This window comes from Dermatophagoides pteronyssinus, unplaced genomic scaffold, assembly GCF_027571235.1.
Source record: "Dermatophagoides pteronyssinus isolate colony J.1.1.1.1 unplaced genomic scaffold, Derpt_VIB-CSIC_2022.12 sq0003, whole genome shotgun sequence".
Lineage (NCBI taxonomy): Eukaryota > Metazoa > Arthropoda > Arachnida > Sarcoptiformes > Pyroglyphidae > Dermatophagoides > Dermatophagoides pteronyssinus.
The window spans coordinates 2,839,501-2,864,979 of record NW_027461527.1 but is presented as its reverse complement, the minus strand read 5'-3'; the positions used below and the strand labels follow the sequence as shown (position 1 = coordinate 2,864,979).

General features: G+C 27.5%; 4 protein-coding genes across 5 annotated transcripts; 1 reads left to right on the top strand and 3 right to left on the bottom strand.

Annotated features, from left to right (window-relative positions):
* Positions 1-32: 32 nt before the first annotated feature.
* LOC113793700 (uncharacterized) lies at positions 33-795 on the bottom strand. Its single transcript, XM_027343763.2, has one exon. The coding sequence runs from the start codon at positions 705-707 to the stop codon at positions 33-35; it is 675 nt and encodes a 224-aa protein (XP_027199564.2). The 5' UTR covers positions 708-795.
* A 9,022-nt stretch (positions 796-9,817) lies between these two features.
* Positions 9,818-18,885, top strand: LOC113793699 (uncharacterized). The gene is given in 11 exon segments (XM_075824964.1): positions 9,818-10,836; positions 13,144-13,582; positions 13,737-14,103; positions 17,092-17,299; positions 17,375-17,536; positions 17,598-17,657; positions 17,716-17,787; positions 17,903-18,014; positions 18,016-18,105; positions 18,172-18,458; positions 18,538-18,885. Coding segments are annotated over 11 exon segments (2,091 nt in total). The 5' UTR covers positions 9,818-10,820; the 3' UTR covers positions 18,816-18,885.
* On the bottom strand, positions 18,216-21,023 carry LOC113793612 (dual oxidase maturation factor 1-like). 2 transcript variants are annotated; one of them, XM_075824966.1, is made up of 7 exons: positions 20,795-21,023; positions 20,664-20,721; positions 20,368-20,595; positions 20,135-20,288; positions 19,627-20,056; positions 19,176-19,537; positions 18,216-18,349 (listed from the first exon to the last, which is right to left on the bottom strand). In XM_075824966.1, the coding sequence occupies exons 1-6, from the start codon at positions 20,963-20,965 to the stop codon at positions 19,193-19,195; spliced, it is 1,386 nt and encodes a 461-aa protein (XP_075681081.1). In that variant the 5' UTR covers positions 20,966-21,023; the 3' UTR covers positions 18,216-18,349; positions 19,176-19,192. The 2 variants fall into 2 exon arrangements, with proteins under 2 accessions (XP_075681081.1, XP_075681080.1); XM_075824965.1 differs by lacking the exon at positions 18,216-18,349 and having other exon boundaries at positions 19,068-19,537.
* A 307-nt stretch (positions 21,024-21,330) lies between these two features.
* Positions 21,331-24,174, bottom strand: LOC113793666 (alpha/beta hydrolase domain-containing protein 17B). Its single transcript, XM_027343727.2, has 3 exons — positions 22,899-24,174; positions 22,403-22,808; positions 21,331-22,335 (listed from the first exon to the last, which is right to left on the bottom strand). Exons 1-3 carry the CDS (start codon positions 23,239-23,241, stop codon positions 22,071-22,073), a joined length of 1,014 nt encoding a protein of 337 aa, XP_027199528.2. The 5' UTR covers positions 23,242-24,174; the 3' UTR covers positions 21,331-22,070.
* Positions 24,175-25,479: the final 1,305 nt, after the last annotated feature.

The window sequence follows — 25,479 nt, the reverse complement described above, 5'->3', positions numbered from 1 at the left end:
GTTTTTTGAGTATATTTTGATGAATAATTGCACTATAATGGTAAAAATTCTAATAAAGATTGGCCATTATCGATGTAGTTATGTAGAATTTCACAAAGATGTTTTGGCAAATTATTTAGAATATATGATGGTAATGTTATTGATGATGATGTTGATGATCGATGTAATTGTTCAATCAATGAAAATTGACATAATTCTTGTAGATTATGTACACCATTTTTAATAATGACCAATATGAATTCTGAATCTTTTTTATGTTGTCTTGGAAACAGGATACGATCAGCAACATGAAAACGTTTCTGTTCAGAATATTTATTCCATTTTTGAAATGCAAGTAAATCACGACGATTAGCAATTATTGCATCAAATATAGCCAAATTTTTTCGTTCAATATCACGAAATATCCATGGATGTGTTACATAAGAATCGATAACAAATTTACAATTTGGATGTAATTTTGCATAGATACGTTCATTACCACCATAATCAATCCATGTTATTGTCACCCTACGTGTTGATTGATTATGCAGAATAATTTTTACTGATTGTCGACTTTCAATTGATTTTATCGTTGATTGTTGTTGTTGTTGTTGATTATGATGACTGTTATCATCCGATACAACAACATTGATTGATGAATTGTCATTCATATTAACAATATCATCATTATTGTTATTATTATTATTATCATTCGATTCGGAATTCATATTGAGAAAAAAAAATTCAATTCAGAAAAATTTAAAGCAATAATCATATGATGATGATGATGTCAAATATTATCATCGAATTAATCATATCGATATTTTGTCACGCAAACGCAGAGGGTTGTTTTTATTGTAAACCATCATAAGCACAAGTTCATCCATCTAGCGAGCTATATTTGAAATTATCAAATTGAATATTTAAAAAAAAAAATGATTTGAGAAAATGGACAGATGGTTATTTTTCTCATTGATGAATTTATTTTTAGTTCTTTTTTGTTGGTTATCAGCCAAATCATTTAACGATAAAACAAGAAAAAAAATCATCAAATCAATCTGATTAATCCGTGAAATGAAATGTTTCTTTCCCTTGACAATACAGAATCTAATTATGAATCTTTTATTTCCTTTCCTTTTTTGTTTTGTTATCGATATTTTCGAAAAAAAACAACGAAATAAATAACAAATTGATCGGATAAGAATTTGATGTTTTTCTAATGTTTTTTCTTTTCTTTTGTTTTGTTTTGTTCCATAATTATTCCTAAAAAAACAACATTATTTTTGATATCCAAATTTGGTGATCTCTGTTCATTAGCCTAAATCATGTATTTTATGGGGAAAAAATATAATGTGTGTGTGTGACGAAAGTAATATAAAAGAGATGTTTATCATCAACAATGTTTTAAACAATGTGTTCAACATTCGTTTCTTATTCATTTTTTCGATTTGTACGATTCGATACAAAGCTCGTTAGATAATGTGCGATGATCACATTCTATTTCTTATTTTTTATTTTTAGTGATGATGATCGTTTGATGATCGTTTGAGTATTAAGAAAAATCTGGTTGATCATCATCAAATGGAATGAGAGATTATTTTCATCAAAATATCCTGTATTGTTAAAACATAGCGTTCGAGAAACAACAACAAAATTCTATTGAATTTTGTCAAAAAAAAAAAAAAATTTCCTACCGATCTTCTCTTCGTCTCTTCTGTATAATGTAATTATTTTTGGCAAAAAAAATGGAAAAAAAAGTTTTAGATTTCGGTAAAAATCAAAAACGGGAACAAAAAAAAAAAAAGATTTCCTCGGTTGAAATATGGAGAAAAAAAAAGTTGTAATATGGCGTTTAACAAAGTTTACTCCGGCCATTGGGTCCGGTTATCGAATATATTTTTTTTCTCTCTTCTTGTTTGTTTGTTGTCATACGATTGATGATTAAATCAACAATAACAACACGACGGTGACAAAATAACGGTACTTTTTCCCATCATCATCATCATCATCAACATTGCCGTTGATTATTAGATCAACTATCTAATCAAACAACAGCAAATAGCCATGAATGAATGAATGAATGAAAAAAGTTGTTGTTGGTCGCAGATTTTTTTTCCTGTTTTGTTTTTTAATATTTATTTATTTTTTGCTTTGTTTCATAATCGACAGAAAAAAAATTTGGAATCGTACATTGTATGCTGCAAAGATTTGTTTCCAAAAGAATATTCTCTGATATTAGCAGCATAGATTTTCAACGTTTTTTATAACATTATGAATGATTAAATTTTGCTTTCGTTGCTTTTTTTATTGTTGTTGTTGTTGATCATCATTAATGTTTTGTCCAGTCCAAAATCAAATTGTGATGAATGAAAATCATCACAATTATTAAATGGCTTCAGCAATGAATGTCATTTCATTCAATCAAAATGTTTTTCGGTTTTCAGTTTTGTTTGTTTTGAATGTTGAACGTATTAATTTTCGTAAATATAGAGATCCAAATGGTTACTCGTGGTTGAAATAGAATCGAATCTTTTTTTTTTTTGGAATCGCAAAGTTGTCATCTTTCATTATTCTAGTTTTTAACCATGTTGTTGTTTGGCTATCAATTCAATTCATGGCTATTTATTTTTATTTTTTTTTGGGTTATTTTCGCATGTCGATGTTGGTCTTTATTTATTATAATAATTTGGTTATTTACATTGTAAATTGATTGCTGTTTTCATCATCGTCATCATCATCATCATCGCCGTCACCAACATCGGGCAAATAAACCAGAACCAGGACAAAACAAAACAAAAAAGAGGGAACAGAGAATGTGCCAATGGTTGACTATGGATGAATTCGTTGAAAATGATGGCGCCGAAGAATTTCTTTCTTTCTTTTTGTTTTTTCATTTCTTAAATATTGTGAATTGTTTCTATTTGCCGAATAGAAATGGTCAACACTATGGCTTTCACTATTTTCGAAAGTGATTCTATGTTGGGAAAAAAACAACAACAACAACAACAAAGAGGGATGAAACAAAAAGACAAATTCACCAGAGTGCAATTCGATAATCTAATTTTGTCATCACATCAACAAAATCATCATCATCAACAGCAGCAACAGCATCAGTAAAATGGTACACAATGGAGGCCATATGACAAATGTCTTTCAAATTCAAATAATTTGAAACCAAGTTTTTTTTTCTCATAAGTAAACGAGATATACATTTACTTTAATCAATGATGATCATTATTGAATCATTGCTTTTATATATGAAACAAAAAAAGAAGAAAAGGAAAGAAAGAAGTAAAAATAAAAATATCGATATGAATGACTAATCATTGTGATTGTGATCAAGCTGATCAATATACAATGTATTCAAAGTTTTTATCATCATCGATCATTCCGATTTATCATCATCAAAATATCTGTACTGTACAAGATATCGAAAATAGATAGTGAAAAATATAATAACCGCAAATATATAATCATATAAATGAATCGAATAGATCAAAAGATCGGTTTGTTTATTTAAATTATTATCGACATGTGATAAGTCGGGTCATCGCTATTTCTCTTTTGTTTGATGATATGGTCGGTTATTTCGGTTCAAATTTTTTCATTCACCCATTGGCCATTTACTTTCGGTTTTACACTTCTGGTCAATTTAATTCTATTATATCGATTTCAGCTAGATAGAAAACTATGAGAACAATGAAAAGATGAAAAAAATTCCAAAATCAATCAATAGTTCAAGTTCAATTTGGATTCCTTTCAATTCAATTGACCCTGAATACCCTTCGGATGTTGGTTCAATCTATTCGGATGACCTTTATCAAACACCATTTCAAATAAAAACATTTTTGCAATTAAATTAAATATCCAATCAAAAGCAATAAAAATTCAGACAACAACCAAACAAAAAAAATTTCAGAAAAACTTAATATCCCCAGAAGAAAATGACATTTCTATAATTTCAATGATGTTGATGACAAGTTTATTTCCAAAAAATTGAAAAAAAAACAGAAAATTATTTAAATCAAATTGGACAAAATGTTAAAAAAATGTTTCGAAAAGTGAAAACATCTTGGCAAAAAGAATTTTTGTTTCTTTTTCATTTTTATTAACATTAAGTGAAACATGTTTCACTCTCTTCATTCACTAGAAATTCTGTAAGTGAGAAAAATGAAATGTTAAAAAACAAAAATTCACAAAAAACTGTCAAACCAAACTGGATACAAACTCGACCATTGTCCATCGTTTGACATTAACACCCAAAAAAATAAAAATGATAATAACGAGAATGAAGAAAAAAAATGAATCCTAAATTCATGTTCATCGTCGACAATGTCCAGAAAAAAAATTTGATTTGAGATCTTTTTCTGTTGCTGCTGCTGGTCATGATGTTTGTTGTCGTCGACGACGAGAGTTTGTTGTTTCAAGATTTTTTTTTTTTTGTTTTGATTTTTGCTAAAAAACAAAATCATTCTCAAAATATAATTATTTTTGGCTTCCATCTTGTCGTCATCGTATGTTTCGTTTGAAGCGATTTCGACAAATATTTCCAACAAAAAAAAAACAAATTTGTTCGACAAAAAAAATGTCATTCAAAATTATCATTTCTAATAATAATAATAATTCCATTCGCAAAATCCAGACCAAGAAAAAGATTTGACCCAAGCTTTATCATTGGGTGAATATTCTTATTCAATCAAAGAAAAGAAAAAGAAAAAAATGATTCAAAAGTCAAGTGAAAAAATGAAAGAAATTATAAGCTGGCAATGATGATGATTATTTTTCAATCTTCATTCAAATATAAAGAATAAGTGGCTTCAAAAAAAAAAAAAATCTTTCAAATGTACGAAATCAAAGAAGGAGAAAAGAAGAAAATTCTTGATTTATTTGAATCATTCACATCAACCAAAAAAAAGAAGAAAAATTTCCCTTTGAATTTGTATACACACTGAGTACTATGATGCTCATTTTTTTTCTTGCATCGACAAACGACAATAAAGAAGTAGAAGAAAAAATATTGATGATGAAATTCATTTTCTCATAACTGATTATCAACAAACAAACAAAAAATAATCCGTATATAAATAAATTTGTTGATGATTTGTTGTTGATGGAAATGTATCTAATAATATTTTCAATGATTCTTTGCCATTTTTTTTTGTTTTGTTTTGTTTTCTTCATTTTCGACTTTTTTCTCGACCGATCATATATCGGATCTTATTCATAGAATCTTTATAGTAGTTTTTTTTTCTCTCCCCACCATTTCTTCATAGACTCATCATTTCAATTAGAATTTATCATGTTAGTTTTTTTTTTGTTGGTTCGCACAAGAATGTTATTAGGCATAATCTATCAATGATCAAAAATCTATTCTTTCTTTTTCTTTTCCCCCCTCCACACACACACACCAAATATATATCATTATTGTGAAAAAAAAGAATATCATTTCATTCACATCATCACATTATAAATATACATCGATAAATCGAATACGAATTTATCGAAAAAAAATAATAATTTTGTCATTGCATTGGATTTTGTTGTTGTTGTTGTTGCCATAACCGTCTTATGATGATGATGATGATGATGATTTGAAGATCAAATTTTCATCATCATCATCATCCTTATTATCACAGTTCATAAGTCGAAAAAAATGAATGAATGAAATGAGGATATCTAAAGAAAAAAACAACATCAAGACGATAGATCAATCTTTCTCTTCGTAGACCTGATCATTACAAGTTCAAATAGAATTCGAATTATTCAATGAATGAATGAATGAATGATAAGCCTATTAGTTATTTGGAACTAAATAATAAAAAAAAATTCGGCCATCGTTGTTGTTGATGATCGTATTGAATTTTGCTTGTCTGTATTGAGAGATAATAATAATAATAATTTACAATTGACAATTTCTTACGTCATTAAGAAACATTGTTTCAATTCAAGGTGATATTTGTCGTTGTTGTTGTTGAGCTGAAATTATTATTCGTGTAAAAAAATGAACTTTTTTTCTGGACAAACAAACAAAAATATTCAGTCTTTTCCCCACATAAAATACCACCAGTAAATAATATTCGTATCGTTTTCATTTTCATATCAAATCTATAGTTGTGTCCAGTTAGCTGTAAGAAAAAATCAGTAACAACAACAACAAAATAAAGAAAAGAATAATATTTTCTCTTATCATCAATAACACCGTTGACTGACCATTCATTTTATTCTTCTTCTTGTTTGCCTTTTTTTTTTGTTCATCATCAACATATTTTTTTCGTTTGTTTGTTAGTTATTTAAAGTTTAATTCAATGCAGCAACAACGATGATATGCACAACATACATAGAAATCAAATCAAGCGAATAAAATTATTATCAATATTTTCATTTGGCGTTATCAAAAAAAAAAATTCCAAAGAGAAAATATTAGCATCATTTTCTATTCCATAATCCACGTGAATATATTCTTTTTTCCTTCCAACAGATTTTTGTTTTCATAGATTCTGTATCCGATTATCATTACTATTATTCGGGAGAATTGAACAATCGACCCTGGAACTGATTTGATTTTTTTTTTGAAAAAACCTTCTTTCACTGATTTTCTGATTGAATATGATTATCATAGGAAAAAGAAAACAATAACAACATCAGCATAAGCATAATTAGATGATTAAATTAATTATGATTAAATCAATGAAAAATTCCATTGTAACCGGTGTGAATATTTTTTGTTTTTTTTTGTCATTGAAATTAGCTGATTGTGAATAATTGTGATGCGATAATTGTTTTTTGTTTACACTCTTTTGACCATTGATGAATTCTTTTTTTTCAATGCATTGACATGGGGAGATAGTGGAACAAAAAGTTCATTTTCCTTCGGTGAATTATTGAATTTAGTGGAAGAAAAATATGACGATGACGACGTATTGTTCAAAGAAAATCATTAGCCAAAAAAATTATAGCACATAAAGAGTTTGATACGGGGGAAAAAAAGTTCTAATAACAAACCTCTGTTATCACTAAACTATATGTTTTGACATCGATTCATGCCATATTTGGTAGTTTGATCCTGGAACGACATTCTCGCTTTATTAACAACAAACATATATAGCAAGTGTACGAGACATTATTCGTTGACAATAGACAAGAGGAAAAACGAAAAACGAAAATTGAAACATCAGCCCGCCAAAAATAAATAACTAAAGCTGTTTCATAACAACTGAAAAACAAGACTTTACTTTACTTTATTTTGTCGTTTGTAATGACAAAAAACAAAAACAAAACAAAAAACAATACAGTTGTTAATCATAAATTATCCTTAAAATCTTACAAAGATTAGATTATTACATACAGTCTTTCTTCTCCATTTTTTTACTGTTTTATTTAAATGAAATAAACCGGATAAGATTTAATAATAACAATAATGAAGTTTGACTAACTTGTCTGGCAAGAATGAGAATGTTGTGATTTGAACCTAAATCTAAATTAAATGTTTTCGGTTATTATTTCGGTAATTGTCATTTTTATAATAATAATAATAATAATAATAGTTTCTTGTAAAAGAAAAGAAAAACAACAAAATATGTGTTCGGTTAAATATTTTCCGGTTATGATTTATGGATGGTTAATTATTATTATTTTTTTTTTGTTACAACTGGGTGTAAAAAGAACAATTTTATCATTGAATTTTCATAAGAAACAACTGAATTCTAATCATAATCAAACAACAGGCCTAGCACTTGTAGCATTATTGTACGTGTTTCTGTTTGTTTGGTTTTTTTGCAAGTAAATCCAAACATTATATTCAGATTATAAATGAATCTTTCCATGCACGTATTCTGTGTTCTTTATAACTTTCGTATGATTAGCATCATCAACAACAAAATTACTACCGCATACGATTTGATCATCCATCAATTGGAAAGAAAAAAAACTTTTCGCTTTCGCTGTTTTTGGTCACATTTATTTTTCCAAAATATTCAAAGATGGTTAGTATGGTGATAATGGCCGGTATATTAATCAAGTTTATATCATCATCAAAATGATTCGTAAAAAAGAGAAAAGAAACAAAAAAAAATCATTTCACTTCTTTCATTTTATTGTTGTTGTTTTCGCTTTTAATAGATTTCCAAATGGATGATCTACCATTACTACTGGATAAGATTAAACACATAAATAAATTATCCAATTTTTTTCTGTTATCCTAGAGTTTCAAAGTTTTTTTGTTTTGTTTTGTTGGATCATCTTTGTTGTAGTAGTTTTTTTTTCTGGAAAACGGGGGAAAAACGAACAAACAAACATTGAAGATGAAATGTTTCCTGCTGCTGTTGATGTTGTTGTTGAAACTTGTATCTGGTGTTAGGGTCTTGTTGTTGTTGTTGTTATTGAATGGATGCTGTCACTCATTTGTACGACTTGTTAAGTGTATGTTTGTGTGTGTGGATAGATATTACCATAGTTGGACCAATGGACTAGTCGATCCTATCCATCGTTTGTTAAACATCAACACCATCCATCCATCCATCCATCCATCCATCCATCTAACCGTCCGACCGACCGACCAAACCAACCAAAAATGACTAAACCAATCCATCTCTCCAATGATTCGCATATAGTGATTCATTTTATTTTATTTTATTTCGTTTTCATTTTTTTTTTTTATTTTGAACATTCTAAAATGTGAAGATATCCATAATAGATTCATAGCAATTTCTGGATGATTTTGCAATGAAATTATTTATTTTTTTGTTGTTGTTGTTATAAAGATTTTCAATAGATTTTTCGGGCCGAAAAAACATGATTTTGAATTGGATAAAAAAAAACAAACTAATAGCTTATTGAACTTTTATTTCATTTCTTTTTTCCTCTTACGGTCGTTATGTTTTTTTTTCATCTTGATCATCATCATCATTCAAATGTATATTTCACTATAGCAATGAAAATGAATGCAATTCGAAGCGGAATTTTTGTTTTTCCCGTTTCAACAAACAAAAAAAACTTTCTGTTTTTCTCCCTCTCTTTTTTTTGATGTGATCTTTCTTCAAGTTCAAACCAATCTTGTTATCAGTCATGTCGTATTTTATCTTCATCACTTTTTTTTGGACTTTTTTTGATGGATCCATGATACATAAATAACCATCATCGTAATGAAAAAAAAATTCCAATGTTGATGATAATGATGGCTGAACTCTTTTTATTTCTTAAATCTGATATGCAAAAAGGAAAAAAACAATAACAAAAATTATGAAAAATCAAAGTTGTTAAAGTGTTGAGAAATCTTCTTGGAACAAGGAACAACAACAAAAACCTCATTCAATCAAAAATAGTTGATTTCAAATTCATTCATTAATTTCCGAATCCAATGAATGATGAAAGATATCGATCGTCATTTAAGTTTTTTATCGGATAGAAATTTTATTCATTGATCATCATCATCATCATCATCACTATCATGACCATGAATGGAACCGAACTACCAAAATCAATGTTGGAGAAAAAAAACCAGTGTGGTTGTGTGATTTTTGATGAACAAGAAACAAAAATTCCAATATACTATAGTGACTAGTATATGATGACTATAGACATTGTGAATGTATAGAGATGAAATGACTTGGTATTATATATGGGTTTTTTTTGTTGTTGTTGGTGATGTTATTACGATGATTCCAGAAAAAAAAGAATACTATTTTTTTCATATTCTTTTCCACTATTTTCTATTTACTAGATTTTGTATTATCCGTTAGTTGAATAGTTGTTTTTTTTTCTTTTTTTGCAATGTCGCCGTCGTTAGAATTGTTTGTCGGGATTCATCCATCGATGTTCATAATGGTTACTATTTTGAATGTGCCGCCACTTATCAATACTATGATCGGATGCGATCCATTTGGCACACACACAAACCAACACACACATGTTAAAATATTTGCTGCGCAACATCCGCGCCAGATTGACAGAATTTCTTTCCACTATAAATATCCGATCCAATGTGGATTTATTTCTTCACATAGTTTTTTTTTGTCATTCTCTTTTTACAATTTATGAAATGAATGAAAATAAAACAACAGATCAGCAATGATGATGATGTTCCAGCTCAAGAATATCTTCACAAATCTGAAAATTTTCAATTTTATTTCCAAGTTTTTTTCTTCTTTCTTTCGACAATAAAATCAAATTATATGGCCATAATAAATAGAAAATTGAAACTTCGTTGTTAAACTTTATCGTTTTTTTCCTTCTTTACTACCATCACCTAATTTTCAATAATGATCATAAAATTGTATCAATTAAATTAATCAACAAACAAACTACAAAATTTGTTTCTCAGATTTATTATCATTGAAATTATAATTGATTTTCGTTATTCTTCTTCTGTTTGCTTGACAATAGAATCTTTTTTTGTCATTTTTTTCCAATTTATTATTATCAGCTTTTTCATTCAACATTCTTGTCCATCAGTGTATATTAACGAAAAAAAAACATTACTAATTCACCACTAATTAATTCTTGTGATCAACAAGACAATTTTTGGTTTTCGCAATATAATGAATGTTAATCTTCTTAATGTGTTTTTGCTTGTTCACACACACCAACACACGAATTTAATGATGATGATGATAATGATGAGAAAATGATGATAATAACATCGCAAAACAATAATAAAATTCTTGATTTGGCCAATAATCGATCGATCGATTTGAATCGATTTTTTTACACTTTATTTTCTCTCTTCAAAGTACAATATGTGATGACACTACTTGATCATTCAAACAAATTCGACATTTGATAATAATTTGCTACAAATCATTGAATTCACAGAATATTCAATTCATTCATAGAAAAAAAAACAAATGGCGCCTTATCACTGTAAGTTGTTTGTTTTTGGATTAATTCTTCTTTTTCATTGTTTTTGTTTTCGATTGAAAAAAAATCAATAATAATGATAATAATTTTTTCTGTTTTCACTTTTAATTCAATTTCACAACAAAACAAAACAAAAAAACTTTTCAAAAAAATCAATTTCGCGATTGATGTTTTGTCAAAAAAAAAATAAATAAGTTAATTTTGATCCAAAAAAAAAAGATATAAGTGGTGTGTATCTGCAAAAAAATAATCGGTAAAGAATGAAGAAAAGAAAAAATATATTGATGACCAAATAAAGTCAATCAATTTTCATTTTTTTTTTCTTTGGAATTTCTTTGGTCATTCATTCAAAAGTTTAGTCCTGTTATTTTTTTCCTTTACATTTTCTGATTATTTTTGTTTTTGTTTTTGTTTTTTCTATATCAGTAAAGAAAAAAATTATTGTGGACAAAAATAATAATAAATTTAATGCATCACTGCATTTCATCGTTTTCGTGTTCTTGTTTTATGTTTTTATGTTTTTGTTGGCCCAAAAAACTTTCATAGGTTTGTCGTTGTTCCAGAAACCCGTAAAAATGGCTACTTGTCTTTTTTTTATTTTTTTTTTATTTTGTTCCTTGTATCCATCCAAATGATGATTGTTTATACCCATCATCTATGATTCAATCATAAAATAATGATGATAATGGTCATCATCATCATAATCATGTTTGATTTTTGCTGTATTGAAAATATCGAATCAATTTTGATTTAAATGTTTTTTGGATTTTGTTTTTTTCAAAAATCCAGATCATCTTCAATAGAATTTGAAAAAGAATTCTGTAATGTTCGTTGTTTATGAACAGAACATAACAATTTTGTTCCGGTTTTTTTCAACCCACGGAAATCTTTCATAAAATGCCAATGAATATAGTTTTAGTTTGATGCGTGTTTGTATGGAAAAGTTTATGTAAATTGATGCCGTTAAGGCATTTATTTGTTTGTTTGGTTGTTTGTATACATTGATGATGACAAACATTTGCACGAAATGAAATAGAATTAATTTTATTTACGGAAACCTTTCTCTGACATCATCTTCATCATAATTCAATTTTATCAATATTATGGCTTAAATAAACATAATCTTTTTTTTTGTTTCTCATCCTTATCACCGTTAACCCCTTTCATTTTATTTTCCCCATTTGGAAAATAAATAAATAACCTGGCCTAGTTTGTGTTTTTTCCAAAGCAAAAAAAAACAGAAAAAATGATTAAACCCAAAAAAACCTATGTTGATATTATATGTTGTGTTAAATTCGTCTTCTATTTAATAATTTCCAAATGAATTTTACATCATTTTCATTAATTAATTAGTTAATTATAATTAATTAATTCATTTGAAAATGTATGAAGAAAAAAAAATGAAAACACACCGAGAGCGAGAGAGAGAAAAAAAAATTTCATTCATAAACCTTTTGATGATGATGATGATTATGATGTAAAACAAACCAAACAAACAAACAAACAATATTTTTCGAATCGACAAAACAAAAAACAAACAAAAACCTGGAATATGAATTCGGTAGAAGAGAGAAAAAGAGAAGAGGCAAAAATATTCATCCAGAACCGGAAAATTTCATGAGTGAAAAAAAACAAAAACATTATTTTGAAATGGAAATTTGAAAAAAAAATATGAAAAATGAAAATTTTCTTGCCAAACAAAATTAAAAAATTACCTGGTAATAATCATATAATTATTGAAATTATTCCTAATTGGATTATGTTTGAATACAATGATACAGATAGCAAACAAAACAACAACGAATTACTTTGATTTTCTTTCCACAAAAACATGTGGATAATAATAATTCATTATTTTAATAAATAAATAAACATAACAATACTAATAATTATAATTGATATTTAGAGGTAAAAAAAATTTTGTTTTTTTGTTACAAACAAACAAACAAACAAATCAAATTTCCAAACAACAAAATTCAATCGGTCATTATTGATGATGATGATGATTCTGGAATATAATTATTATTTAATACAATTTGTATTATTCCGGGGTTATTCTGTGATGTGATGTAAAGAATATTAAATAAATTTGGTTGTTTGTGTTTTGTTTTTTCGTTGATTCACGTGCATTGGTTAATAAAAATTTAATGAATTTCAGGTAGAAAAAAAACAGATACAGAAGATTTATTTATTGATTAATTTTTGTTTTTGTTTTTAATTAAACAAAACAAAATTATGATTAATTTATATATATCAACATTGATTTGTTTCTGCTACTACATTTTTTTATTTATTTTTTATTTTTCCAAGATTTTCCTGAATCATCCATTCGAATAGCAACAGCAAAAACATTGACCAGATGTTTCAAATTCTATAACAACAACAACAACAACAATGAAATTTGCCTATCGTATATTATGTGGATGTGGATGATAATAATGATTACAATGATCATTCATATTGATCATTGTAATTGTATTGAACTCAAGAATAATAAAAATCAATATCAACATCATCATCCAATGATGATGACAATGGATAGTTTTTACATTCATAATGATGATGATGATGATCGAATCATTATTCAACAACAACAACAACAACCACAACTAAATACATCAACAACAACAACAACAACAATTATAAATCAAATAAATTCTTCATTTTTTCCCGATGACGATAATTATGAGAATAATAAATGGAATGAAAATATTTCTTTCAAAAAACGTACACATCGACGATCATTATGGTAAATAATTGATTTCATCATCATCATCATCATCACCACCACCAATTGAAGAATCATTATACTAATTAGTATTATCTATTCTTTTTTTTTCTCTTTTTTATCATTTCATATCGATATTTGATTTTTTTTTTTTGTTGTACAAAAAAAAACTTAGGAATCATCATCTTTCGACAAGAGCAAATGTTCAAAATGATGGCCACCAACAACATGATTTAGATGAAAGAATATCATTGAAAATTCAAAGAAAACAACATCTGCATCCTAATGAACATGATGATAATGATGATAAAAATAAAAATCCACATCCACATCTCCATCAACATCATCATCATAATTATCATCAAAACAATGGTGGTGGTGGTGGTGGTGGTAGCAATGGAATATTATCATTTATAGGCCGACATATTTCATCGGCAACACCAAACAATTCGGATTGGCCAAATACAATGAAAAATATAACAGTTACTGTTGGTCGTGATGCAACATTTGAATGTGTATTTCCTAAATTAAAAGATTTTCGTGTAAGTCTTTTAGTGGTTTTTTTTCTATTTTTTAAACATTTCTTAGACTTTGCGTGTGTGTAGGGGTATTTTCTTCCGTAACTTTTATTTTTATCAATTTGAATTTCAAATTTCAATTCACTTTTGTTCAATCATTACTCAAATATCCGGTACCAGCCGGATTGATAATAATAATCAAAATTATAATTGCTTTCTTTTACGAAATTCAAAAAAAAGAAAAAAAGAAATTCAATAAATCTTTAATGATTTAAATGATGATAATTACTGTCATTTTTCTTTTTTTTCTGGCTGTTGTTAAAATATTTTTTTTTTTTTTTTGCTCGCAATAGAATTTATTCTCTAATTAACTATCGATAGAATAACTACCGTTTGTGATTTGGTCGAGTCGAAAAGAATAAGATCCGACCGAACACATGTTGAAAATTTGGTTTCAAACAATTATTATATTTTTCTTTGTGTGTGTTTCTTGTTATGAATGAAAGAGAAAAAAGAGAATTTTTTTTTTTTTTTTGATCAATGGTATTAGTATGCTGAATAAGCAAAGAATCTAGTTTTGATAACTAAAATTTCTATAGTAAATCTATAAATGAATTGAATTGAAAACAAGTTAAACGATGATGATGATGATGATTATGTTGACTTTCATTATGAAACTATAGTATCCAACATAAAAGATCAATTTAGTAAATTTAAGATTTATGAGTATTGTTGTGAAAAAAATACAACAACAACAACAACGAGCTTAATAATAAAAATGGATTCTACATTGGCCAAAATTCTGAATGTTGAATATTATAGCAACAACGACAACAAAATAGCATCACAATAAAAAAAAAGAATATCCATGAAATGAAATGGAAAAATGGAATGATAGACAACTTAAACAATCAACCCGATGCATCACACAAAATATTTAATTGTCATGACTGATTTGTTGCAAACATTTACGACAACAACAACAACAACAACAAAAACAAAATTTAACATTTCGGTTAGCCGATTTCCTTTCACATATTATTATTGTACATTTCAAATGAATAATTCAATTTTTATGGGTTTCATTTTCCATCCACACACACACTCAAATAGCCCCCGCTTCAATTGAATTGAATTAAAAAGAAAAAATAAAAGGGTTAAAATAGCATCATATAAGCTAGTAATGTTGAAAGAATTTCACTCAATCCAGAATTTTTTTTATTTATTATTATTTTGCTAAATTCTCTCTTCTCTTTTTCCTATTGTTTTTTTTTTCGCTTGGAACTTGTCGGCTTTTGTAATTTTTTCCCTCCTTTTTTTCTCATTCAAATCTTTGTTAAATTGTCAATGTAATTCTAATAATCAACAACAACGGCCGAATGAATGAATGAATGAAACAAAAAACAGAAAAAAATGATAAATGAAAGTGTTTTTTTCCAGTATTATTATTTTCATTTTTGTATGTCATGTTTTTTTTCTCTCGTAATTCTCTTATATTCGGGTTTCAAATTGGAATTATTATAAATAACTCTTTGAAACAGAGTTATTTTCTTCAGAGAAATTCAAAACAAAATTTCTTAATTCTTTCCTATATAATCGATAATATTGGCGGTAAAAAATCGAAATATATTTCAATTGCAAAAGACTAAAAATTTTCCAAAATCCTTTTGCTATTTTGTTCGATGTGTGTGTTTGTGTGTGTGGATACATTTTTTCTTCAACATTGAAGAAGAAAAAAAAAGAAAAAATTTAACTTTAATTTAATTTAATTTGTTCATCATAATCATGATGATGATGATGATCATCATCATCATTCCAAACAAACGACTAATGGAATATAGAATCATGGATATAACTCATTCACATTAGAGAGAAAAAAAATTCTTTTGATTGATGAAATTTTTCTGAGTTTTCTCTTTTCACAATAGTAACTTTCACTATCTATCGGGTTATGGATCATTTTCTTCTCATATTTTCTATTCTATATTAGATCATCATTTTTTTTTGTTGTTTTCGTTCGATCACACACGATTAGTTCAACTATATCTACTTGGATATCATTATCATATATTTTATTATTATATGGTTATATCGATTTTATGTTATTCTTGTTTTGTTCCATTCAATTCCTTACATTCTTATCATATTATTAATATATTATCCAACAAGAAAATAAAATTGAATTCGATACTTTCTTTTCCCTGTTGTAATTCAAAGATAGTAATCCCATCTTATATAACAAATTCGTATTCATTTGAATGAATCATATTGTCATTCGTTATTTCGAAATGAATATTGTATTAGATATGACCAATGGTCGATAGCTAATTAGTTAGCAATTGAATGTTCAGCGTTTGTACAAAGGGAGAAACAAATCCATCATTATTCCATACTGATTAGATAAAAAATTTTGAAAAAATTGATACAAATCTAAAGAATAACTGTTGAAAAACTTATGACATCAAAACAAAAACAATTGTGAATGAAAAACAACGAGTGAAGGCTAAATTCTATGAAAAAAAATGAATGGATGATGGTCGAATGATGACATCTCTTTCATCAAAATGATTGTTTAGTTTTAAAATTTTTGGTTATTTTTTTCTCACTGGTTTTTGAAAAGCGGAAAAAAATTCATTTGAAAAAAAACTTGTCAAAATTGTCTTGTCATACAAAGAGTTTAATATCATTATCAACTACAACTATAATCGTAATAATCGTCTATTTTGATTGTAACGGAGAGGAAAATTTCTCGTTGTTGATGTTGATGATGAGTCTTTTTTGTTGTTGTTAAAGAATTTTCAAATGAATCGTATCACATCACATATCTAACGGATTAAATTGAATTAAATTAAATTAAATATAATAACTGCATAGAGAATTGAATGTTTTATGGTCGTTTATGCTTTTTTCAGATGAAATATTCGTGTGTGTGTGATAATGTCGACATATGTTTTGTTTTATTTTTGAATTTTTTTTACATTTGAAATTTTTTTTCTTTGGATTCAAATATAGCTGGTATGGTTTCATCAGGATCATCATGTATTGTTAGCTACACATGATACGGTCATCAGTAAAAATGGACGAATATCCGTACGGTCACATGCAAATACAACATTTTATCTAACCATACATGATGTACAGGAAAAAGATCGTGGATTTTATATGTGTCAAGTAAATACTAAACCAATGCGTATACAAATTGGTTATCTTGAAGTAAATGGTTAGTTAATGTTATGAATGATCAAATTTGAAACAAAATTTTTATTTTTTATTTTTTTGTTTGATCAAAAAACAGTTCCACCATCATTTATTGAAGAGAAAACAAGCTCGGATTTTGATATAGCAGAAAATTCATCTGCAACATTGAATTGTTTGGCAAAAGGAAGACCAGAACCACAGATTGTATGGCGTCGTGAAGATGAACAACCAATTCAATTAGATTCACAAACCAATGAATGTAAGTTATTTAAATAATATCATATCATTCATAAATTGATTATTGATTATTGATCAAATAGCATCATTGACAATTAAAGGTCAATATTTAAACTTGAAAAATGTGTCCAGACATCAAATGGGTAAATTTTTTATATGAAAAAGTTTAATCAGAATTAATTTTGATAATGATTCGGACAGGTGCCTATCTTTGTATTGCTTCCAATGGTATATTACCGACAATAAGTAAACGAATATTTCTTGGCGTTAGCTGTAAGTTAATAATTTATTATTAGAATTTTTCCATGATCCTTAATAAATTTGATTGTTCGTGATACGATTACTAATTATCTTGTAAAAACAAAAAAACTTATTATTCAATTATTAGTCAAACCAGTTATACGGACAAATAAACGTTTGGTTGAAGCAGCAATCTCATCAAGTCCAATACTTGAATGTCATATTGAATCCTATCCAAGAGCTAATGTTTATTGGCAGAAAAAATAATCAATTACCATTAATTGTTTACAGTGATAGGAAATATACATTATCAATGAATGAAAGTATCATTCCCTATCGTTTTATTGCCAGGTATTTATTGAATGTATTCAAAAAATGAATTACATTATTTTCATCATTGTTTTTTTTAATCCAAAGGCTCAAAATTAGTGATATACAGAAAAATGATTTCGATAAATATAATTGTATAGGTAAAAATAAGATGGGTAATGAAAGAAATTTTATACAACTTTTGGAACGTAAACGACCACCACCACCACCATCAACAAAAAAACCATTAAGACGGCCAATAACAATGACAACAACTGCATCCAACCTGAAAAAACATAATCAAAAATTAAATTTTCATGATAAAAAATTATTTCAACATCAACCGAATCTCGAAACAAATATTAATAAAAATATACATCATTCAATGAATAAAGGTAAATATTTAACATATTTTGAAATTCATTTCAAATGAAAACAATGATTGTTGACATTTGCATTTTCATTTTCCTGTAGACTTTACCATGAATCTTAATAATAAACAAAATCATCTTCATGATAATGATAATGATGATGATGTGGATGATGAGGAAAATGAAATATGGGAATATGAAACAAATTATATTGCACCGGAATTAACATCTGGAATGAAAACAAATCCATCATCATCATCATCATTGCCATCAACAATATTTAACCACAACAGTGTTTCAATTATCATTATTATCAATATTTTCATTAATATACTATCATCATCATCATCATCATCCTTTGCTCATTACTGTGTTAATTGATTGATTTTTATTCCAATAATCATTCCAGTTTCTTTTCTTTTTTTTAAAAAAAACTTCAAAATAAAACTTATATGACATATGACATTGTACAAAATCTAATAAATAAATAAAACGTTTGTTTTTATAGCGAAATTGACAAAACTAAATGCCGGAAATAATGAATTTTTTGCAAAACAATCTTAAAGGAAATGAATAGAAAAAGTTTTCTTGGTTTGATATAAGGAAGAAAAAGAAAATGGAAAAAACACAGAATTTAAAACAAAATGAAAATTTTTTCATATTTATTCAATTCAAAACAGCAAAAAATATTTTTGAAATAATAATTTTTCTCATATCAATAGCTAGATGGCATCAGGTTACCTTTTGTCGAAATGTATTTACATTTCATTATCATCTTCCTTTTCTTCACCAATGGTTGAAAATTGCCGGAAATTTTCATATAATGGAATTTCATCCGATTGTTTATCATCGATATTTGACAGGTTAACATTAGTAACACTAACACCTACCACACCAGTATCACCACCGACATCATCTAGATCAATTTGATTGATTGTATTATGTTCATCATGGAAACGATGTCGATCATTCGATGTAGTATTAGGTTTTTTGACAGAACGTATTGTTGATTTTTGAAAACGTGAAAATCGATTTGATAGGGTTCGTTTTTTTAATCCTCTTGTTACACCGCCTTCTATCGTTTTTTCCTGATGTGTAATGATCTGTTTGTTTGTTTAGTTTGATTAAATAACGAGAAAGATAAAGAATGGAAAGAGATAAGAGATGGTTTTTTTTGAAGATAAAAACTAACCTTTTCACCATTAATTTGTTTTCGTCGTAATAATACTTCATTATCACTTGTCGAATGAATATTATTAAATTCATTTACGTCATCATTATCCTGTGGATCGGCAAAATAATCTTCATAACTTTGTAATACATCATTACCGAAAAATTCGGCCGTTTCATCCGGTAAACGAAGATCGGCAATCAATGTTATAATACCGATTATAATGCATAATATTCCATTAATTAGATTTATATAAAAACACCATGAATAATGTGTAATTAAAAAACCATTATCAAATGCTAATGTTAACGGTATTGAACAATGTGAATAAAAAATAACAATAAAATTTGCACTTAATAAACTAATTCCAGTAAATATAATCCATAATGATCCATAATAGATAACTGTTTGAAATAGTATATTGCATATGATAAATAATGGTACAACCATCCTAAACATCAATTTTGACATTTTTCAAAACAAAAAACAATCAAATCCGTTCAATGAACTTATTGTTTGTGATAAATACCATAGAAATATATGTGCCAACCAACCAGCTTGTCGATAATATCGACCAATATGTATTGATTCATAATCAATCGTAAATGTTTCGGCTATCCATAAGATTGGATATGGTAGGCCACGAAATTGTGCATGACGATAATCTTTTTGAAACTTTCCAGCTTTTTTTCAGTTTTCAATAAAAAAAAATATTTGAATAAAACTAAAATATTTTTAAACATAAAATTCATTACAACAAACCATCATAGCCAAAACCAGGTTTTCCTTGTGACCATGTCCAATCAAAATATTCATTAAAATCGATTGTATCATTATGTTGATTAATTGGATTACCAATCAATGTAATATTGATACCACGTAATCCAATATTAATTCCAACCGTTGCATCAATATTAAGATTTCTTCCAAAACGATACGGCATTTGTGATCGTATCTGTCCACGTTCCCAATATGGCATCAGATTACAAACTTGTAATTAACAACAAAAAAAAAGCAAATGACTTTTGATCTAATCAATTTTAATCGGATATATTTACAAAGCATTAGAAATAAAATGATCAGGCTTGTACTCCAACGTAATGCTACCGAAAATTTCTATTAAATAATTAATCAATCAATAATTAATTAGTTAATTAATTAATTAATTAATCGATAACAAAATATATACCTTTGCACGAAATCCAGGAAGAATAATTAAAAATGCTAATAATATAGCTATAAACAATGATACCAAACGAAATAGATTAATATCGATCCAAAATTTTGGCAATCCATTATATTTATAAAATGTTGGATAATGTTCTTGTCGAAAAATCGAAAACAATTCATCATTTAACATTATCGAAATTATTAATTTTACCAAAACGCACAACACACACACACAACTCTATAGTGAATCAATATTATTCTTTAAATGATGATGATGGTTCAGGCAAGAAGAGAGAGAGAGAAAAAAAAATGAAACCGGACGTCATCTTCAACTGAACAAACACACACAGAGTAAACCGGAATACATTTGTCAGGATATGAAAATATCATCATATCATCATGAAAATTCATGTAAACAAACGATCATATTTCATCATCATCAAAGATTTTCATTCGGTAAAAATTCCAATTAATAAAAAAAAATTCATTTTTTATTATTTAAAATTGATGAATAATTACTTTTTTCATATTATAGTTTGAAAATAATTGGAAAAATTACCATAATAAAATGAACAGTTTTTATTTATCTGTTTTTTCTTTAAATCGCCCTGTAGAATCCGCTTGAATAAGGAAAAAAATACAGTATGTATAGATGTGTGTGTGTGTCGGTGTTACAGATTTTACATAGAAATCATACATTTTTTTGTTGAATTTGTTTGAAACTAAAAACAAAACAAACGAAAAAAAAAACAACATCCAACATCAACTTTCATCACACAATTTTTTTTTTTTTTTTGGTTATGATAATTAGTTTTGAAAAATAAATAATGAAATTTTTTAAAAAAGAAAGAAATTCGGATCATATCAAAAAAAAGAAATGAAAGAAAGAATTCAATGAAAAATGAAGAATAAAAATTGGATAAAAATAAAAGAGAAAACAAAATTGTTGTTGGTTTTAATTTTTTTCACCAAATAAATGAATGGAGTGTGTGTGTGTGTGAATCGATTTTATTCACCAACCAATTCCATCCATACTTATGTTTTTTATGCACTGAACTTTTTTTTTTCTTCAAAAAAACCATTTGGGATGAGAAATTATTTATCGGTGGTTGGTAAATATTATGAAATTTTCGTATATACAAACAAAAAACCATACAAAGGATTTATCCATTTTTGAATAAGGAAAAAAATTTTTGAATTCCAATAGTTTTTCTTTTGATAAAGAGTTTGAGTATGAAACAATGGATGGTTTCGATAATTTTCAATTGATTGTTCGATTTGGTTAAATAATTTTTCTATGATTGATTCGTTGTCGTTGTTGTCGATGCTGCTGCCGCAGATCCTGAGGCAGGTAAATCGACTGATATGAATTTTTTAAGCCGCTCTAAATACTGACAATAGAGCTCAATATCGTTGTGTCCGGCACCTTCGACCCATAATGGTTCAACTGCACGCGAACAACGTTCATAAATAGCTAGACCATGCGAAAAATCAATCACATCATCTTCGGTACCGTGTATTACCAGTACTGGTGAGTTAATTTTTGGTACTTTATCGATACTATAATTGAAAAAAGGATTTATTAATGAATTAGATATTTAAAAAATTTAAAAAATAATAAATATACCTTGGAAAAGCATCAAAAAACCATGTACGTTTTGTATTTGGAAATGCAACCCTCATACCGGACATTAATGGTGAATGTAGGATGACGGCACCTAATTCATATCGCGAAGCTAGATCAACAGTAGGTACTGTGCCTATACTTTGGCCATAAAGAATAATTTTATCCGGACTAACACCATATTTACTACGTAATGTTAGCCATGCGGCATTAATATCGGCATAAAGATTTTTTTCGGACGGTTTTCCAGTGCTGGCACCATAGCCAGAATAATCATAAGAAAATATGTTACAATTTATACGGGTACCAAGGCCAAGATAAAAGCTGCTCATTTGTCCTAAATCAACGGCATTTCCATGGCTAAATAATATCGTATATTTAGGATTAGGAGTCGCTCGTACATACATGCCTGTATTTTGATTGATAAGAATAAACAATCAGTTCAATAAAATCAATATCAATGAAAAAATTAATTTTGTATAAACAAAATGAAACTTACAAGCAATACGATTACCACGACTTGATTGAGCATATTGAACTTCGAAACATTCCAATTCACGTTGTGTATATTGCCAATCGGCACGTTCGGAAAATTTTAAGGTTAATTTTGTTGAATGATTATCATCCGGTATGATTGAATAAGTTGGTTCAGGTGGTAAAAATGCTAATTTAGCTGCAATACGTGCCGGACATGGTGGACAACAAAATAGACAACATAATTCACTTAATGTTAAACCATTCATTTTTTGAGCATTTGGTGATGTTGATTCAATAACAGTAGTATTGGTAGCTGTATCGTTTGTTTCTTCGGGCAATGATGCCTGTCTTGATACTGAAGACATTAATTTGTATCGTGCCAATCAATAGAAAAACAAAAACAAAACGATAAAATCGTATTTCTTTTGTTTGTTTGTTCTTGTGTTGTGAATTCGATTCAAATAATTTTTGTTTGTTTTTTTAACAATTCGAATTAAAGAAAAAAAAACATCAAATTCGAAATTTTGTTATAAATCAACGTAATGATTGATGATTATTTGGTAATTTTTTTTACTTCACAAAAAATCAATTAAAAGTGGATCATCTTCTTATTAGGTATCGATATGATCAGAATTTTATCTTTGGTTAATATGAGTGCTTCAATTTGTTTAACTTGTTGTTGTTTTTATTGATCAATATTTTATCAATCACCATCGAAACCCCTTCTTCCTCAATACGTAAACAAAACAAACAAACAAAAATTGATATAAATTTGATCATTTGATTTACATTTCGATAACAAAAATTATCATTATTATTTCAAAGAAAAAAGGTTGTTGTTGTTGTTGTTTTTTTCCCATTCATTTCTGTCTGTTCGAATTTCATTGGATGATCAAAATAAAACAAAAACAAAACAAAAAAAGCGAGTAAACGATAATTGTTGAATGAAATGGAATAATTTTGAAAATGACAATTTCAAAACACACATAAATAAGAATCGTTGCCTGAATTTTCAATTTAAATACATCACATATATCACACACACACACACAATGTGAAGTGAATAAAGTAAAAAACTGTATTTTGAAATTCTGGTTAACATTCGAACGTTGCAAAAGAAAATCCTATATTTTCATCATTTCATCAATCAAATTAAAAAAAAAAATGAATCATCAACATCACAATTATGATGTGTGTGTGTTTTAATGCTGTGAAAAAAAGTTCGGAATCGTTTTTTCTTCTTTTCATCGGCTCACTAACGCCACTTGACAACAAAAACAAAACAAATTGAAACAAAACAAAAATATTGAGAACATATTACACCACACACACAATAACAAAAAAAACCGGCTCTCTTATGCCACAAACCAACAATCAAAAAAAAAAAAAAAATTCAAGATTCTGTATTTTTTTTCAATCATTCACTAACTCCATCTAGTATCGATGGTATTAAGCTTTAAATTTTTAAATTTTTCGTTTAATTTAGTTAGTTTTCTTTTTTAGTTTGGTCAAAATTGATTGACCATTTGACCTATTCCGGTACATAAAAGTTTTATTTTTTTTTCTTTTTTTTTTGTTTGAATTTTAATTTCATCTTTTTTATTTTTATTATTATTTTGAGTATTCATCATCATCTGCTGGTCATTGAAGAAAAATAATGTATATGTTGAAAATACGAATAGGACAATCATTGGATTTCAATTGATGATTGTGTGTGTGTGATAATTGCAAAGATTTTTTCTTTTCTTTCTTTTTTTTTTTTGTTGGCTCGGATTTTGACCCTAGGACCCTATAGTGTATTTTTAGCTTGTATTTATAACCAATAAAGGTCATATGTTTGTGTGTGTGTGTGAACATGTAATGAAAAAATATATAATTTTTTTTCCTTTAACAGAAGCCTATCTGGCCTATAGGCAGATGCCCGTTTTTTTTCTTCAAATGTTGTTTCTAAATTTGGATTTCAATTTTTATTGTGCACCTTTTGGTTTTACATTTGCACAGTCAAAAAAAAAAAAAAAAAAATTAACGGGACCAAACACATTTGGCATATACACGAGCAAGTCGCGTGAGCTTTTCTGACCATTGGTATGTTTGATTTGCTTGCTTGCTTGCTTGTTTTATTTGTTCAACTTTACTTCACTTTACTTTATTGACATCATCAACCTGGCTTCCTGTTGGCTTTCTTTCTCTCATTCTCTCTCTCTCACTTTTATTGTTTTGCTTTGAGGAGATTTTTCGTTTTTCCCTATTTCTGTAAATCAATGTTACCACAATGGGTACACACGCGACAAATCACAACACACGACTGGCTTATTTGTATGGATTTTTTTTCCAAGAATACCGTGAATGACCTTGAATTATCATCATCTGTGTGGACCTTATGGTCAAATAATAACCAATATTATTTTTTTTGTTGAAAAGAGAAAGATTAGAGAAAAAAGCAAATGGTCCCGTTATATTTTTATTTTTGCTGCAGTAGACAAGATTAGATTGACCATTGTCCATTCAGGCTTCAATTTCTTCTTGTTTCAAACACTTTATTGTCTTGTTATAAAATCCTTTGATGCCCAACAAAAAAAAACAATTTTCTGGTCAACGACAAC

What these genes read in the sequence shown, in the direction of transcription:
- LOC113793612 (XM_075824966.1), bottom strand. Translation starts at nt 20,965, where the DNA reads ATGTTAAATGATGAATTGTTTTCGATTTTTCGACAAGAACATTATCCA. An exon ending in CATTTTATTTCTAATGCTTT is followed by an intron (nt 20,596 to 20,663) that starts GTAAATATATCC and finishes GTTAATTACAAG; the next exon opens with TTTGTAATCTGATGCCATAT. An exon ending in AACAAATTAATGGTGAAAAG is followed by an intron (nt 19,538 to 19,626) that starts GTTAGTTTTTAT and finishes ACAAACAAACAG; the next exon opens with ATCATTACACATCAGGAAAA.
- LOC113793700 (XM_027343763.2), bottom strand. Translation starts at nt 707, where the DNA reads ATGAATTCCGAATCGAATGATAATAATAATAATAACAATAATGATGAT.
- LOC113793666 (XM_027343727.2), bottom strand. Translation starts at nt 23,241, where the DNA reads ATGTCTTCAGTATCAAGACAGGCATCATTGCCCGAAGAAACAAACGAT. An exon ending in TCGTGGTAATCGTATTGCTT is followed by an intron (nt 22,809 to 22,898) that starts GTAAGTTTCATT and finishes ATCAAAATACAG; the next exon opens with GCATGTATGTACGAGCGACT. An exon ending in TTTTTTGATGCTTTTCCAAG is followed by an intron (nt 22,336 to 22,402) that starts GTATATTTATTA and finishes TTTCAATTATAG; the next exon opens with TATCGATAAAGTACCAAAAA.